This window comes from Engraulis encrasicolus, chromosome 21, assembly GCF_034702125.1.
Source record: "Engraulis encrasicolus isolate BLACKSEA-1 chromosome 21, IST_EnEncr_1.0, whole genome shotgun sequence".
Classification (NCBI taxonomy): domain Eukaryota; kingdom Metazoa; phylum Chordata; class Actinopteri; order Clupeiformes; family Engraulidae; genus Engraulis; species Engraulis encrasicolus.
In genome coordinates, this window is record NC_085877.1 from 38642951 (window position 1) to 38662060 (window position 19110).

General features: G+C 40.1%; 1 protein-coding gene across 1 annotated transcript; it reads right to left on the minus strand.

Annotated features, from left to right (window-relative positions):
• Positions 1-14873: 14873 nt before the first annotated feature.
• LOC134437923 (uncharacterized) lies at positions 14874-19110 on the minus strand. Its single transcript, XM_063187497.1, has 10 exons — positions 18887-19110; positions 18165-18261; positions 17932-18066; positions 17695-17828; positions 17464-17600; positions 17185-17278; positions 16504-16842; positions 16103-16265; positions 15896-16023; positions 14874-15220 (listed from the first exon to the last, which is right to left on the minus strand). The coding sequence occupies exons 1-10, from the start codon at positions 19034-19036 to the stop codon at positions 14897-14899; spliced, it is 1701 nt and encodes a 566-aa protein (XP_063043567.1). The 5' UTR covers positions 19037-19110; the 3' UTR covers positions 14874-14896.

Consider the following 19110-nt stretch of genomic DNA (forward strand, 5'->3'; position numbering starts at 1 on the left):
CGCCCACCATCAAAAACGTCTGGCAGTGGCCATTCCTCAATCAGGGGACCATCTCAAACAATTTACAACAGGTTCCAAGTGGTAACCTCACCAACTGATCTAGCCCATTTTTGGGGGTGTCATCATACGGGGGCGTCTGCCGGGGGTAACCCACCACTAAAAATGTCTGGCAGTGGTCATTTCTCTATCAGGGGACTATGATGAACAATTTACAACAGGTTCCAAGTGGTAACCTCACCAACTGATCTAGCCCATTTTTGGGGTGCCAGTTTTACAGCCCCCCTGGCCACACCCACCAGAGGGAACCCGGCAGACGTGCTGTTCCTCTATCTGGGGACCATACCAGACATCATAGTACCCATAAAAATTGGTAACCTTCCCAACTAGGCTGACCCCCCTGGGCTCCTGGTCTAAATCTGCTAGTCGTAGTTCTACAGACATTATGGTTGAGCGACATTCTATTGATCTTTTACTGGCTGTCGTTCCCATTGGCCGGTAACGTGTGTCGGGGGAAACATTGACCAATCAGAGCGCTAATTCAGACGGCTCAACTGGCGGCAAAACTTTCCAAGGCACCGCTCCAGTCGGAGGGAACAGCTGATGAAACGGTGGTCGCGGAAACACACGATTCCCCCCGGTCATTATCTTCTACCTTGGTACTGTCGCTTTTCTTTTACAAATGACCGCTGTCCAAATCAACTTTTCAAAGGACCAAGGTGAATATGATTTGAGCAGGGGTTGGGAATTGTGATTTGTCTCATAAGCTTGAAAAATAAATAGCCCAACGGCAGCACTGCGGCCCTAACATGGATGTTTCGCTTTATTTGAATTGACGGCCATATCTTGATGCTTGTTTTGATAATTTTGACCAAAACGGTATTGAATACATCAGAGTGAGAAAATGTGTTAGAAGGACGGTAGGCAGGGCTAGACTGCGCTATAAATTAGCAGATTAGAAGATAACTAAATTCGGTTCCCTATGTCAGATCATTTAATCGGGAATAGCAAGAGCCCTCGTACACACTCGATGAAACCTTCATAAACATCAGAGGAATGCATAGCAATAGCTATTTGTCATGCCCCCGCCCCTCAATAGCTATTATGAATCATTTTGCAACGTGTGCAATCGTGATATTAATGTTAGCCACCAAGGACATAGCCTAGGCCTACTATTATTAATCTAAATCGCCTACTAACCTAGATGGCATCTGTTATCTTTTTTCTACAATCTAATGCTTCTTTAAATAGTACAACACCATTTTATTGGGGAAATGCATTCGACTAGCCTACACTGTAAAAAAAAAATAGTTGAGACTATTTAAAAAAACAGGGCAACCTTCTGCATTTAGAATTTTATGGTTTGCCAACAATGTTTCCATGATAATCTCAATTATGAATATACTGTAATGTTTATTGAGAATTCTTAATTCAGTCAATTTTCAATTCCTCATTCTACCAACACGAATTCGTCTTTTTAGTGAACAGTCGGCACGTTTCGCCAACGATGTTCCCATGATAATCTCAACTACGATAACAATGTTAAGTTTATTAAGAATTCTTAATTAACCCTCTAGCTACCAGATTTTTTTTTGAATAGGCCGGAATTCTACCAAGAATTCTGAGGAAAAATTGACATTTTGGTCATATTTTAAATAATGTCAAATAACTTGAAAAGACATGAAAAGTGTCAATTACAAGTTACTTTCATCTTAAAGTAGAGAAAACACACTTTCAAATGGTATATCATTTATGGATAATTAATTGTTCAGTATTCCCATAGAGTGCCTTTGATGTGGATTAAATGATAAAAATGTGATAAAATCCGATATTATCTAGGCCTATCTATCTATATATCTATATATTTAGGCCTATCTATCTATCTATCGATCTCTCTATCCATCTATCTATCTATCCTTCGTCTATCCATCCATCCATCCAGGGTCAAAGTTGAACAATGATCATGTGACGACAACAAATGTCGTTCACCCAAAAGTCCTGTTTTCAAGCGGTTTCAAGCGGTATAACTGTAATGGACTACACTAGCTAATAATGTTTGAACTAAACCATGCCAAAGACGTGTAAGGATAACCGTAGAAGTGTCCGCGATAGCAGACAGGACATGAATGGAGCTGTAAGGAAGTTTCCCCTCCCAATTTGGCACAGGTAAGACGCACCAGGCATCACCGAGTAATACGGAATTGAAGTGCTACAAACACCACCTTGGTAGGCTATTATTGGAAGTTAGCATTCAACTCAACGTCTTCACGCACATTTTTATGAAGGACACGTGGAGTAGTAACAGTCCTTGGCTGCTTTGCCAAAGCTGACACGCAAAATGAGTAGCCCATCATGCTGCGCTTCCAGATGCGCTGTTACGCACTGTCGCTGTCCAGGAAACTAACATAGTTGGATACCAACATATGGTTTGACTCTGAAAACACACCGAAGACAGTTTACATTTTTAATATGTAGCGTGTAGACATCGGCTGGACAGTTGTGTTTGCTATTTAGGACCATGGCAGAACTCATCACAGTTGAACACCATCTCATAAGCCTAATAAAACAACATGATCTAAAATAGCCTAAATAGTCATAAACATGTGCTGTTGACCATGAAAATAGATCGAAGAGGGTTGGAAGTTTTCATATTTAGTGTATATTGGTTGTAGAAACAGAATGGTTGTGTTTGTAGCCATCCAATCTCGGACGGCCGTCATTTGAATTGATGGCAGATTGCCAAATCGCATAAAGCGGCGCATCTCGTAATAAAATCTAAATACTGAAAAATAATATAATATAAACATATAGTTTTTATACTGAAAGTATATCGAGGAGGGTCTGTAATATTGAGCTAAAGTGTTTGAAAGCTGGAAAAACTGCATGATGACGGCCGTTCAGCCGTATTTTCATATGAAAATATTCCGGCCGGCCGCGGCCGTTCTGGTACAGATCCAGCCGGACGTTCACGGCCGTTATGGTAGCTAGAGGGTTAAGTCAATTTTCAATACCAGCACAGAATAGTCTTTTTGCTGAATAGACATTCACAAAATTTCAATAATGTACAACAAACTTCACACTTTGATTTTGTTTTTATTTCAACAAGTACTTTTGAACAGAATCAGAAGTATTCATACAATTTAAGAGCATAGCCATTTCCTGTCTTTTTAAGCATGAATATGAGGCAAAATGGGGTTTAGTGTCTTTAAACAAAATATGGCCCTTCAGTACTTACATTTGGTTTCACAGGCCAAGCTGCAATAACAAATGCAGTTGTAATTGGGGTGTCATGCCATTCATATCTATTTGCTCTCTACTTGTTCTGAAACACAAGCTACAAGTTTGAGACGTCCCTTCTAACGGTAGACACTGATTGACCCATAAACAGCCTAAATACACATTTGCCAATTCAGAACATGGGCCTGCACCTAAGTACCATAAGGTTTAACATGTCTGGTAAGTAAAACAATGTAAAAGAAACAATAATGATGGGAAAACGCTATACTGCCCTACAAAGGCAAAGTGCAGTAATTACATTAACATTCAAATTGAGAAAAATGCCTTAGGCTGCATGTTGTAGTTACTTCAAATTTAAAATGGCGAAATCTCTGAAAACGGTACACATTTGGACTGCTAGTCTTTGTTGCAACATGAAGGTGGTGTAATGAACACCATTTTCAGTTTGAACTCAATTACTGCACTTTGCCTTTGAAGGCCAGTATAGCCCTAGCCTGGCTCTCACCGGCGGTGCGCGAGTGTAACTCTGGAGCACCCTGGTGGAGTGGAGCTACACACACTACCGTCTCATAGCGCTACCCTTAACACACTCTTCTCGAGTAGAGAATAAACGGAGCATTTATTGCTTAAAGACAAACGGCAGCTCGCATTGATGAGTCACAGGACAGATTATAGACTATATTGACTCGAGATTAACCAAGAACATTTTTGGAGGAATTTGTTGGTGGCGAGTTGCAATATGTTGGTGGTGAGTTGCAATAAATGCACCATTTATTTTCTGACTCGAGAAGAGCATGTTAATGGCAGCGCTACCAGATGGTAGTTTGTGTACACACCCGCACCGTCGGTGAGAACCAGACTAGTATAACCCAAGTAAGGAGGTGAAACTGAGCGATACTCCACCAACACTGTGAGAAGATGGGTCATCAAGGGCAACTTGACGTAACCAGTACACATCTCAAAATACAACCTTGTATTCACTCTTAAAGTGCAAGTTTGTTAAAATATCTTCCACATTTTCCCCTCAGAAATAGTCATACTCCAACAACGTGGGAACATAGGCCATCAAGGGAACCACCACACATTTCAAAATACAGCCTCGTCGTCAGTTTTACAGTGCCAGTTTGTTTTTCAGAGATTGTACATTTGGGACCAATCTCCATGAAGACATTTTGCAAAGTATCGAAGGTATACTTCAGAGCCTTTAGGTAGGAGATATTCGGGGCATAAAGAAAGCCAAAAAGGTATGCCAGAGCAGTTGGATTATCTGGGATATCTTGCAAAACAACCCTCTCCTCGAGGATGACAGCAATGTTTTGCACTCGCGTAGATGTACCTGGACCACAGTCTTCGCCAACATATAGAATGCCCACAGCCACGCCCTGGAGAGCCACACCATCTGCATCGGCCTCCTGCAGACAACAAAAGCACAAAAAAGGATTTTTACACTCACATTGACTTTGTAAATCTGCTCTGCCCCCTCCTGTACCACCTACTCATGATAAAACTCATAGGGCTGGGTCCCATTACATGACACTAGAATTATAAACCATACCATACCAGCAAGGAAGCAATCACTGTGAATTCATTTTGTTTACAGTTTGTAAATTTCAACCAATGAGTATCAATTGGAGGTAATTACCAAAGTATGCCCAAGAAATAGTTTTTTTTCAGCAGGTGGCATCCACAGACCATTCCACCCTCACCTCACCCCCCTTCTTCTGCAATGTAGGTTTAAATGAGGCAGAGTATAATCCACTGAAGTTGCTCAGCTAGTGGTTGTCAAAGGTGTCACATCAATGTGTGGCAAGAAAATTTGCTATGTACCCCAGCAGTGTCCAGAACATGGAGGGGAAGCCAGGAGAAATGCCAGTACCACAACATACACAAACTCACTCACTTATTCAGTCTTTGCCACTCAACCCTCTCTAATGCCACTGCATGATTCACTTTGAATTTCTATGCATTTACCCCCCACCCGATCAATGACAGTTGCCTCATCACTGAAGTTTGAATTGTTGCCCTTAGGGAGGTGCCACAGGTGAATCAACAAAGACATCCACCCCTCTTCTATTCATTGCCTCATCTTACACTAAATCTCCAGTTCTATTCTCTATTGTATTCTATTACTCTGTACTACATGCATGTCAGCACACTTTCAGTCTGAGTGTGCATGAGTATAATGTACATAGTATGAAACATAAAGAAGGCACTGTATGCCATTATATGATTTGTTGGAAAAAGTTCCTGTCTCATGCTAATGACTACTTACAAGGCACTCTTTGAAAAGTTCCTTGGGGTCCTCACGGAGAAATACTGGAAGTCTTCGAAGAGCAGCATCTTTGCGGTGCCTGAGGTCTATGCCAAAAAAGCAGGAAAAAACACAACATAGTTTTGTTAGAGTTAAGAGTTCAAACACTTCTTTATAGCAAAAATTGTTTCACTTATGTATTTTCTTTCTACTCCCATATTAAACATTTTCCCCAGCATTACTATACTGTTCCAAAAACAAAATTTGACACCAAAAACAAAGCAACAAAACTCCAAGTGAATCATCAAGTCAGTCTATGATATTATATATATTATATATATATTATATATACTTTGCCTTCTGTTGTGAAAATGTAATAGGCAATGGATAGAAATTAGAGGTAATAACCAAATGATGCCCATAAAATAGTTATTCTTCTGTGGCATCCACAGAACATCTTTCTGGTCATGTGCATACAGTTTCATATCTGGTATCATGATGCAGTGGATCACCCACTGAATTTGCTCAGCTAATGGTACTCATCCAAGATGGCTCATTAATGTGTACAGTACCCATCAGTCGCGTGCCGAGTATGGAGGAGATGCCAGGGGACACGATAGCACACCAGGGGACATGTTCAACAGCACATGTTGAAGTGCCATTTTGGATGAGCAGCAGTACCTGAGCAAATTCAGTGGGTGATCCGACACCGCTTCTCTGTAAAATGATCTGCCAGAAAGAAAGATAAACTGTCTGTGGCCACCACAGCAGAATAACTGTGGGCATTTTTTGGTTAATTTCTACCCACTACCTTAAATTCGCACGAAGAAGATGTTGCCTTCTAGCTGGACAAGCTGACATAGGAGTATAACTGACTTGGGAGTTCCATTGCTTTGCTTCTCCTTTTAGGTTTTTGAAGCAGTGCAAGATATGTGCTTTATTTTTAATATTACGTTTTTAAAAAACCCTGGCCTGGTTTGAGCAGTCTTTCAAAAAGCTAAGAATTTCAACCATAGCATACCTCATCATCAAGCTTCGCCATGACATCATCCATAGCCTTTCCAAAGGCTGTTTTTCGGGCATGGTACAGACGAAGTAGTTTGGGAGTGTAATTGTCCACTGCAGCTCTGAAGGTCTTCAATAGCATCTTGTTTGTGATGTGAAAAATCTCAGCATCAATCTGTCAAATACACAAAGCAACATGCACAAAAAGGTACAGGTCAAACAATGGAAGGGTTCTCAGCATACAAAACCAGATCTAACCAGATGTCTACAGCAGAATCAAATTTGTAAATTCTTACCTGCTCTTCGAAAAATGCACGTTCAGGTGTACGACAATGTCATAATGCACATGTGATGAAATACTCAGCCAAAGGAACAGTAAGCAAAATTGATTCACAATGCATATTGCTTAACTGGACAGGCTGGTGTCACAGAAGTATGATTGACTGATAGTTGCATTTCATTGTTTAGGTGTTCCCTTTATTTTATGAAGCAGTGCAATAAATTATACACAAACACATTTATAGAATTAGAATTCATGAGACTTATTTGGCAATAACGCAAGACTCACCATGATCCGTAAAACAATGCTTCCTCAGCGTCACCCAGAGCCTTTTCCCAACAAGGCCAGCTGCCAAAGGACAGTAATGATTCAATTGATTGATGCCAGCAACCATGATTTCAACATAGACACTGCTCTCTACTTTCAAGGAGCTATAATGGCAAGCAATAAAAATAATACTTAGCCAAGCAATGCCCAACTGTGACCATCATGCCTTGAGAATATTATTCATATATAGTTCCACTAAAGAACCATAACAGTGTACGAGGTGTGGATGCTCAATTATGTGATGTTTTGGTTTAAGAGAAAATCAGGACACATGGCTTTAAGCAGTAAGCTATGATCTGATAACTTGAACGGCAAAAAACTCAAGGTGCACTGTGTAAGACTGTGGCCAGAGTAGGCATTGCAACTATGCTGCTCATTGAAATATTCCTGCCTATTGCCAAATTTATCATTTCATGAATATTAATAAACTACAACATTCACATTTGAATGTGAAATTCAACTGCTAAATTGCAACTTTGTGATATCTTACAAAGCGTGACGTTAAGGCACAAGTCCCTATTGGGGTCTCCTATGGTGAAGCTCCTGGTGTCACTTAGAGAAGATTGTCCTGGTCTCAGCCACACCACAGTGCTTGAGGAACATGGGAGATGTGATGCTCTTATCTAAAACATAATCAGAAAGAATGTTTTGAAATAAGTTTAGCATCCATAAGAAAAAGCCTTGTGCTAGGAGCCACATAGCATAACAACATAACATTGCATTAAGATTACTTTTAATTGCTAGCTCATTTGATGTGCACAAGTTAGAAGTGAATGCATCAACAAAACCAAAAGACAAAAAAAGCCTACAGCCTTACAGACACGCGCTACTATCCACAACAGCTGAACAGTAACAGAAAAACACAGACTATGATGACATGAACTTTGAGTCCTTAATGTTACCATTACCAGCAAATGACATGGCTACTACCAGGTGCACAGGCTTGTAACCATTACATGACACATTGTGCAAAGTGAAATCAGAAATACCACGCTGGTTAAATAAGAGGGCCATATATTGTACCACAGATGCATTGACGGTTTTTAAATGAGATAAAAAAAACAGCCAATATGGTCACATTCATGCAGGAATTCGCTCGACAGTTAGCTAACGTGAATGCCATATGAGCTAGCCCATTAGCAAACACTGGTTCAAAACTAGCACATGGTGAAACGAAATCTTGTCATTCATAAAAACCCACACAGACATGTTAAATTACTTCTTGAACAGGACACAATGTTGTACACTTGCTTACAGCCTGTTAAAAACGTACCTTTTCAAAATTTGGCCATCCTGCAAACCAAGTTGAGAAAACTTCAACCGGAGTGAAACTGGAACACGTTGCCTCTTTGCCTGCCAGCCCTTCCAATGCTGAGGAGGAAACCCCGTGTCGTGGCCAACAAGCGCATGCGCTGAATAAACAGTTGTGGCAATTATGTATTTTCAATTCGCAATATTCACTATTTTATATTCACACATCACTGAGATGCACCCTATCGGTTTGATGTGGATTTTTCTGTTGGTTTATAATAATTAATATTTCCTGTCCATTCAATTGTGAACATGTAATTACTTGAACAATGCGTAATTCTATTTTTTACGGTGTATCATAAATTCACTAAAATGCGTTGGTACTATTTTATTTAGGTAGTTATATTATAGACTACATTTCCCTATTATTTACCCTCTTTAGCGAAAAACAACAAATGCTTTAATTTCATAGTCAATTGCAGTGGGGCTCAAAGTTAAGACAACCCAATTTTGACAGGTGGTGAGGGCCGAGGTGCTTCTTGTCACTAGGCCAGATAGGCCGCCGCTTGGGGCCCCCAAACTAGATGGTGAATAACAGCTAAGACTTCAGCAGTAGTTGTTGAATTTTCGCTTGGGGTCCCAGATTAACCTAGAATTGCCTCTGAGTGAGTGTATGTTTGCTTTTGTGTGTGTGTGTGTGTGGGGGGGGGGGGGGGGCCGCCGCGATTAGTTTGTCACCTTTTTCAACCCTACTGAGTTTGCAGGTATGCCACGTGCATTTAACATGGTACTGCATTTAAGTAGCAGATTTAGCGATGGTGAATTGATAACATTAAAAAATAAACGTGGTGAAACCGGTCTTGCAGTTGACTTCTCTGTTTGTTTGTGTTCACAGGACTTCCTCCGGATGGTGGCAGATTGACAACCTCACATCAGTGAACATGAATCTCAGAACTGATTGGAAAAATAAATAAAGTTTTGCACACAATGTGTTTGTCTGTGTACTTGAATCACTTCATAGTAGGCTAGTCTATATTGTATTAAAAATGATAATAGGCCTAAGTAATTGAGTGGAAATAAGAAATAAGACATTTTAAGGCCAAGAAAATATGTAATTTCCATAAAATTGAGTGGAATAGGTGATAATGCATTTTACAGCCCTGATTCTATCTTATTTCCATATAACTACTCAATTGTTTCCAAGGTAATTAAGCAGAAATAATACAAGGATGCTTGGGTGGTCGTTTCTATGCAATAACATAGGAAGAGGAAATATTGCACATTACGGCCCTGATGTAGCCTAATTAGTATGAAACTACTTCGGCTGATACCGTTTAGTTAATGGCATATCTACCACCTAACTACTATGATGACACAGTAGCTGTTTCCATTAGCCTACTATTAACTAGAAACTACAGCATAATTGCACTGGAAACTGTATGGCTATTTTTGCTGTTATTAATGAGAAATTATAGTGTAATTGCACTGGAAACCATATGGTTATTTTGCTGTTATTACTAATAACAAGCCGTTATTACCATAAAATTACTGAAATTACTGAGATATTACCTTGAAATTAATACCTTATTAGCGATCCGTAAAGTAAAGTGTTACCGAAATTATTCCCCCCACCAACCTGTCGGGTCGAGAATCGAACCTTTGGGATACAAGTCTGACGCCCTAACCACTTATCCATGACTGTCATTGCTGCACACTACACAGTCCACAATTAAATTGCATTTGTGACGCAGCCATGCAAGGGGGCCACCCCTACCTTGAAAATGTTCAACTGGCCCTCCCTCCTCATGAATAATACACTCACCAGTGTTAAAGTGATACTGTCTAATTTAAGGAAACAAGCTCATATTACACTTCCCCTTTAGTTAAATAATTAGGTTTTACCTTTCCCCTACTTCCTGCCGTTCTCTGAGTGCGGCAGTGCAAATTTTACCTCCAAGCTCGCAGTTAACATTGGGTCCTATGAGACCAGTTAGCCGGCAGCTGGTCTCATAGGACTCAATGTTAACTGCTAGCATGGAGGTAAAATGTGCACTGCCATACTCAGAGAACGGTTGAAAGTACAACAGAAGGGCAAAACTCAATTATTTAACTCAAGGGGAGGTGTAATATGAGCTTATTTCAAAAAATGAGACAGTATCACTTTAATTTTGACAACATTTATAATGTAATATATTTTCTATTTCAAAGGGCATTCAGAAAATACATCAACATAGGTTTTATCTTTTATCACAGAGCTTTCCACTCCTTTAGAAGATTATTTTCCCACATATCCCCAAACACTCACCCACCCACTTGCCCCCACCCTTACAGGGGTGTTTCAATACACATGAAATTAAGAGAGAGAGAGAGAGAGAGAGAGAACATGTGAATAGAGAAGAAAAGAAAGGCAATAAATGACAACACATGTTGATTCAGAGTCTATCCTCACCTGGGCTCCCCTCTGGGCTGGTGTCCTTCTGCCTGGCCAGGTCTCCCCTTCCCTGGGTCTCAGCCATGCAGCAGCACAGCAACACCCACACAGCTACTGAGGCCTTCATGTTGGAGGTCAGTGGCTTGGTTCTCTTCCTGTGTGTTGGTCTGCCACTGCAAACGGCCGCCCTTAAGTACTCTGCAGTGGCGGCCTAAAGTCGGTGACCTTAATTCAAGATGTTATTTTCTCACTGCTGTCATTGATTAATAGCAGGAGCATTTTTTTCCAGATTTTTTTGTGGATTTGTATATGCTTTCTTTGGGTTTTAGTAAACGCACACCGTTTGAGGTGCGTACGGCAGACAATAGACAACTTGAAAAAGAAAGGTCGTCGCACACTCAGAACTTCATGCAGTTATTTAATTCGACCAACGTTTCGGCTTACGCCTTCAAGATGACCCTGATGAAGGCATAAGCCGAAACGTTGGTCGAATTAAATAACTGCATGAAGTTCTGAGTGTGCGACGACCTTTCTTTTTCAAGTTGTGGATTTGTATATGGACATACTCTGCAGTAGGGGGCCTGAAGCCGGCGACCTTGATTCAAGATGTTATTTTCTCACTGTTGTTACTGATTAATGACAAACCTACGTATTTCTACAGGAATATTTAGAATATCAGCATTAGCACACACTGTGTGTGTGTGTGTGTGCACAGCAAATTTCAGAGTGTTAAATTCAACTCCGAGGGTGTTAATTTTAACACTATGAAAGTGTTTATTTTGTCCCAATCTCTAGAGTGTTAATTTAACACTTTCAAAAGTGTTAATATTCAGAGTGTTACAATAACTCCAAACAGAGTTAATGTTTAACTCTCTGGTAACACTAAACGGTGTTACCTTCTGATTACACCAGTGTATAGAGTTACTTTTTAAATCTAGAAAAGTGTTGATTTCACACTAGTCGGTGTTTGATACAGTAGTGTATAGAGTGACTTTTTAAATCTAGACAAGTGTTAAAAGTACACCAGTTGGTGTTTAATACAGCCATATGCCGAGTTACTTTTTAAACCTAGAAAAGTGTTAATTTTACACTATTTAGTGTTTTCCAAAGCATAGAATGAATGGGACAATGCTGTTTTAAACTGGTGTTAAAAGTAAATATGGTATAAATACAATGCAAAGCAAATACAAGTTTAGTTTTTGTAGTGTATTGGTGTAAACCCTTTAACAATCCAACATAGAATACAGGAGGCATACACAGTCAAATACGTTCTAAACATTTTATTGACATTGAAAATCAAGCGATGGCATTCATTTTAGCAAAGGTGGCAGTAAGGTACAATATAAACATTTCCATTGGAGTAATACGAAAACTGCTTATCATAAGGTTTATAATGAAATAATTCTGCAACATTAGCAAGGTGAAAAGGACAAGGAGACTCTTCAATACAAAATGCACTGTAATGTTCATCAAAACCCAAGGTTACCACTTCCCGCAGTACAAGATATCCACAGCCATCCTTCACTATCACATTAATAATTTTTTTGAATGAAGGCATATCAGACTCTATGCCACAACAAACAAACAATCCAGCATGATATTCTGTACCAAAATATTTTATCCAGCTAGTTATATGAACATCAAAATTTGAGCTCAGGTTGAGAGTCTGACATATAACTTCGTATCCCTCCAAACTGGATAGTCTTTCCACATGTATTGGTCCATGTGTGAACCTTTCAAAATTAAAAACTTTCCCAATTGAAGGCCATGTGTGATTGATGTGCACTCACCATAGTTTTTGTTACATTTTTGAAGTTCTTAACAGAGCGCTTAAAAAAATTGTGCTTGGCCTCGAAACGCATACACCAAACATGAAGAATGGGGCCTATTTTTCTAATACAGTTGGGATAGTGAACTAAAAAGTGGTGCTTTGGTATCAGTCTTTTGTTTGGGAATATGGTCTTGAAAAGGCTGTGGTGATCTGAAATCAAATGCTTAAGAAAAATAACCATGCCTTCTGTTACACGAGGAGAGAAAACTATATACACAATTTGTAACAAAAGTAAAAGCAAGTGCCATACAGAATCAGTATTTTCAAAGAGATCTCCAAAAATGAGTGGTGTGTTGCGCAACAAACACCACGCCTGGCTCGCATTTAGCCCAAGGTCTTTACTATCATCATTTTTCAAAGCAGTTGGACGATTTTTTCTTTCCATGTATCCATAATTGAAAGCATGAATGCGCTCACACAAATCATTCATCGTAATCCTCTTTGTATCAACCAGGTGCTGGTAAACAAGTTTTAGCTCATACTGAGCCACACCTTCCAATATATCGTGCATTATGTCCACAGCAAAATTATCACATGTGTGGAAATACTCAAGTGTGTTAAACAAGCAAGATCTTTTGACACCAAAAGCTGATGACAATTGTGGATTGTCTTGTAAACTGCTGAGATGTTGAGAATGAAGTTCTTTAGAACGAAAAATTATGCCAGGTTGATCCTCTGAAAATATTGTCTGCATCGCATCCCTGTCGGCTAAGCAAAAACGACAACAATATGTGGCACTGAAGGATTCCACAAATCCAAAGAGACCATGAAGTGCAAGGTTGTCCCCAGTAATTTGAACAATACTCCCCCTTAATGGTATGTCAGACATCGGTGTGAGGACACCATCCATTTCCAAACATTTCAAGTCATCCACAAGAGGCTTTAGAATAACATCAAAGCCATACTTTTTAATGTCTGTCGTGTGGAAAAGCAAAACAAGTTGAATGTTCATCAACACAGAGTTAAATTTTGGAGGAAGATTCCGCAAAATAAAATACACACAACCAAGCTTGTGTATGCCCTTCTTGGACCCTAAGGGATTAGCCGTCTCAAAATCATCATAGTAAAGTTGGAGTTGCAACGCATGTCTGTCAAATGAAAATAATCTGTTTGTGTTAACATATTCCCCATCACAAATGTCTTCATAAATCCCTTTGTTGACTTTTGTCTGTTGGAAAGCACGTAGTATCTCCTTGTTGTTGAACATTGATTTGAGTGTTTCAAGAAGTGGGACATAAACCAATTTATCGGTTATAGGAACCTGGCTATACATGCCTGTTTTCTTATCACGTCGAACATCAAATCTTACTCCTAGGACATGTTCCACTGGTTGCACTATTTGCCACTTGTCTTCATAGTACCTCTTGCGTTTTGCTAGCGTATTAAATTTATTCAGTGGATTTTCAATGGAACGAAAACATCTCTCAACTGTGTTAGGGCAGTCATGGGTGAGCGGTTAGGGCGTCACACTTGCATCCCAGAGGTTGCCGGTTCGACTCCCGACCCGCCAGGTTGGTGGGGGGAGTAGTCAACCAGTGCTCACCCCCATCCTCCTCCATGACTGAGGTACCCTGAGCATGGTACCGTCCCACCGCACTGCTCCCCATGGGGCGCCACTGAGGGCTGCCCCCTTGCACGGGTGAGGCATAAATGCAATTTCGTTGTGTGCAGTGTGCAGTGTTCACTTGTGTGCTGTGGAGTGCTGTGTCACAATGACAATGGGAGTTGGAGTTTCCCAATGGGCTTTCACTTTCACAGGAAGCTCTAATGGAATATTACGAAGAATTGCCTCCTTTGCCTGGGTTTGTATGCCATCAACCAAATCTTCAATAGTCTCAACTGCTGCTTGAACTGAACTCTGACCAACCATGTTAGTCTGCAACTGAGCAACCAAAGATCCACACATGTCATTCAAATTAGCTTCAGTAACAGAAGAGCTCTCCATCGTTTGTCCTTCACCTTCACCTTCAACTTCATTATTTTCTGAACTCTCAAGGGTAGTATGATCCCATCCACCCTCCTTCTCACTATTGTCTTCCATGTCTGGGGTAGAGGAAGGAATACCACTTCCATGAATGTTAACTAAATGTTTCTTAAATCCAGAATAAGTTCCAAACACCGATGAGCATCCAATTTCTCCACAACATAAACGCAAATATTTTCCTGGATAAAGGCCATGATGAAATTTTAAATGACGGCAAATTAAATATGAATTTGAATGTAGTGTTTTGCAAATAGAACAAGTAAACATAAATGACAAATATTTAAGGCCCTAAATTTGGCAAATTACTTTTTCATGTTGAGAAATCTGGCCCTCAGTTCCCTGACTCTCGGTTTTTCTTTTGTCTTGCCAATATCGATATTGTACACAGCTGTTTGAATGAAGCAGTAAAAACCATCAAGTGCCTCACAATATGACGTCCCGAAAACAAAGTGTGCCTTGAACAGTTCGTCAAATGCAGCTACTGATGTTTGTGCTTTGCATGGTATTGCCTGGTTGTCAACGATGATGTAGAACTTGTGGATCTTGTTCTTCTGTTCCCCGACGCAGAGCATGAAGGGCTGAGATGGTTCCAGGCTGGACAGGAAAATCTGCATGCTTGTACCAGCCTATAACAAAGAAAAATAACAAAAACAAAAAAAAACAAAAAAATAACTATTTCATTCCATCAAATAAATCCAACCCTCAGCTCATCCAGACCTTTGAGTGGAGCATACCCTAGGAAAAAAATAAACTAACACAGCGAGGTGGCCAAAGTAGAAGTACTTTTGGTGTGTAATTACAACAGTAGCACATGATGTTATGTAATGAGATAGATGAGACTGTGTTATTACGGCAAGACACCTAACTACAAGAGACATAGGTGGGAAAGAAACTGTTTCTTTTTTTTTTTTTTTTTTTACTTTTAATTGTCCACTACTGTAAACACCAGATATAACCGTGATCAACACCATGAAGGTTTAGGTTCAACATTGTCAATACACATAAGAATGGAATAGAGAATATGAGACTCAATTGCCTTCATATACATACTCTATGCCATGGACTACACAGGTGAGCAAAATTTAGATCTGACAGGGATACAGAATAGGCCTACACGATATACCACACACACACACACACACACACACACACACACACACACACACACACACACACACACACACACACACACACACACACACACACACACACACACACACACGCATGTGCGCGCACACAAACACACACAGACCTGTGAAAAGACATATTGCTACAGTCTTGAAAAGAAGTGCACTGATTACCTGCAAATATCGCACCAAGTAATCCTCTGCCTGGAGTGCACTGATTTTCGCAGATTTCTTGTGACCCTTCGATGTTGGTGGAATGAGATGCAGCAGCAGGCATAATGAAGCGATATCAATGTCCCATCCTACACAGTACAAAAACAGTTTTAAAATATGTACCAGAGAGTAAGAGAAAGATAAAAATGTCAAATTAACAAGACTTACCACCACCATCGCCTTGGGCAGATCTAAGAAGCTCTTCGACATGTGCAGTGGATACCAGCCCTTTGGCATCTTCAATGATTTGTGGTCTGAAGTATGTTGTCCACTTCGCCAGGAACTTCCCAGATGTCTCAGGTCCAAAAAGAGCAAGGAAGTCCTGCTCAATCTGGGATGAAAAAATAAAAATTAAAATGAATACTTGGTGGTGATCACATGAGATCACTAAATCAAATCCTATCACAAAACATTATGATATGTACACAATTATGAAATACATCAAATTCTGAGGCAATATAAAACCTATATGCACAGCATCAGTTCAACTGGGAAATGATGTAACCTAAGCCTAAATAAGCTGAAGTGAAACTTTCCAAAAGTAATTTATAGACACAAAATATACTTACAAGGCCAGGTATGTCAAGAAATCTTGGGAACGTTTCGAGGACATCCACAGATGTGTCGGGATCATGGACAAGTTTCTGCCGGTGTTCAAAAGTGGCCATCATCTTCTCTCGAACTACTGCATCATCAGCTGAATGGTTCATCATAGATAGAGCCTCTACACACTCCTGCCCCGTCAACTGTTGTATTGGAGAAGCTGAGGGTCTTGCAGCCTTTGGCCCACCACTGCTGTCATCTTCTGCTGCTGCTGCTGTCCTTGAGTGATCAGACAGACTCCGTTGCACTGTTTTGAGACGCCATGAAATGTAGCCGGAGCCTGATGCAGGATCATAAAAGTGTTCCTACAAAGATAATGCATGTACCGTATGAATTTAATGCATTCAGATGCTTTACTGTTTTTACAATGAGAACATTTCGTGATTTAGACCTCTTGTTTAACCACTTTTTATAGTGTTTTGTATGTTTATATTAATACCCTTTTCTCAGTGTTATCCTTATCCTTAACGTCTGCCAATTATTGTTCACTAGCAACCCATTTTATTTATTTTGATGTCATTGTTTTTAATTCAACTGTTAAGCACATCAAATTGCAGGTCTTCAATAAATTGTGTTACCCAAAGAATCTAATTATTCAAGTTATTACTGATATTTAGACAACTTATTTAGACAATACTAAAACATACATATCCATGCTTGGACAATGGATCCTCCAGGTACGGGAATAACGCCACAATGCCTTGCGCATACTTCAGCTTAATGGCCTGGGAAGGGATCCGGCTGAAAGGAGAGCACAACAAGAGGAGTGTGCAATACATCATTAGTAGGAATAGGGATATCTGGGGGCAGTTGACAATTAACAAGATTAAGTACACTCTACTAATTATGTAGTTATTGAGGCATCTTTGGGTGAAAAGCGTTAAAAATATATTATTATTTTGCCATGAAAAGCCTTTCAAACATACCCATGCTGCTCCACCATGTCAGCGACCAAGATGTTAACAAGCAGTCTCCGAGCTGTAGCTGTAAGTGACTTTGTTTCATGGTACTCCAGGAAAATCTTCTCTCCCCCTGGTTTTCTTAGAAGCACTTGATTGACCATCTGTCAATACAGTTACAAATAATACTGCAATAAATATTTGTTCCACCTGCGAGCAAGCATTAGTAAGTATTCTACAGTTGACACAATTGCTTACATTTTTGGCAGCTTCTCTTGGGGTCTCCCTTCTGAGTATCTTACTTGGAGTCTCGGAGAAACTGTCATCCAAAATTACCGTAGAGGCTTCAGATGAACATGATGCAGCGGAGGATATCGACACGTCCAGAGAATCTGAAAAAGAGAGCCCATTAAATCACACAAAAAGCTGCCCACTACATTTCATTATACACTTAAGTCTGAATAAATGCTTCATCATATCACTTGAGGTATTTACCATCATTCACATGTGCATTTAACAACAACTCTCCCTTCTCCACTAGTTCGGAGAAGATGTCTGCATCCACTTCTGTTCCAGTAGAGTCTTTGTACATTACATCAGTCTCAGGAGGCAGACCAAATTTCTCCATGACTGTATAAAGAGAACACATGTCATTTTTCCACGTCAGAACTCCACTACACAATGATAAAAAAGTAGCATTAATTTACCAGATTCAAAGGATGTCTAACCTGCTAGGTGAAACTCCTGGTAATTATATGTCCCATCATGCTCTGTGACCTTGACATATTTCTGTTTCTGTTCGAGCTTCACCTTCAGAAGCATCCTCTGAAAGAAAGCATACCACAGGCAACATTGCACTTTGAATAGTAGGCTATACCATGTCAGAGAACGAGCCTTATGGACAGAAGAGGTGGCAAAAGAAAATGTAGAAGTAAAAAACAAAACCTGTTTTTGTTGTTTTTCCAACAGAAGTAATCAAATCATTAAGTGTGGGGGTTTTATCTTCAGTAAGAGCACAAAAGTAACGTACAATACAATAGGCCTAACTGGTTTAACAGTTGGGCTAGATTACCACAGAGCCGTGTAGCTCTGGGTTGCCATATCACAGGCTAATGTTGTACTGACAGACACCATACATTTACTTCCAATTTTACATTGGCCAGCTCTGCAGATAAATTTCCCAAAATTAAGTAATGATAGTCAAAACCATTTTGGATCACATCCAAGGTCAACACAGAAAAAAACGTTCATGTAGGCATGCAAGAAGTTCAATTAAAATCGTTTATAATACATTTGAATGACTGTGTGTGGCTGGCTGGCCGCTTCTGGTGTATCAACTTGAGGGGGGCAGCCTCATTCAGAAGTCTGACCACTGGTCGCATTGCGCACGACGTTCTTTGAGAACGACTGTATCACGTGAAGCAAACTTTAACAATATTGGAAATCTTACCCAGGCTGAGCAGGGCGCCAGAAGACCCACAAAACACCTAGAGTCACGGCGAGTACGATTATTAGGAGCAGAAGCACGAAGATGACCTTCCAGTCGTGCTGCAGACACAAAACACAAAGTGCCGTTACCTTTTGCAGTACAATTGGACATTGCTCATACAGTTGCATTCACGCAGCACGCCATTACCACAGTGTGCAGCTCGTAATAGGAAAGTAGAAAGGAGC

Bases quoted from the DNA above. Each gene is read 5' to 3' on its own strand.
- LOC134437923 (XM_063187497.1), bottom strand. From the start codon at position 19,036: ATGTCCAATTGTACTGCAAAAGGTAACGGCACTTTGTGTTTTGTGTCT. The intron at 17,279-17,463 runs GTATGTTTGAAA...CTCTCCTTTCAG, and splicing joins GACATGGTGGAGCAGCATGG to CCGGATCCCTTCCCAGGCCA. The intron at 16,024-16,102 runs GTAAGTCTTGTT...TGTACTGTGTAG, and splicing joins TGCCCAAGGCGATGGTGGTG to GATGGGACATTGATATCGCT.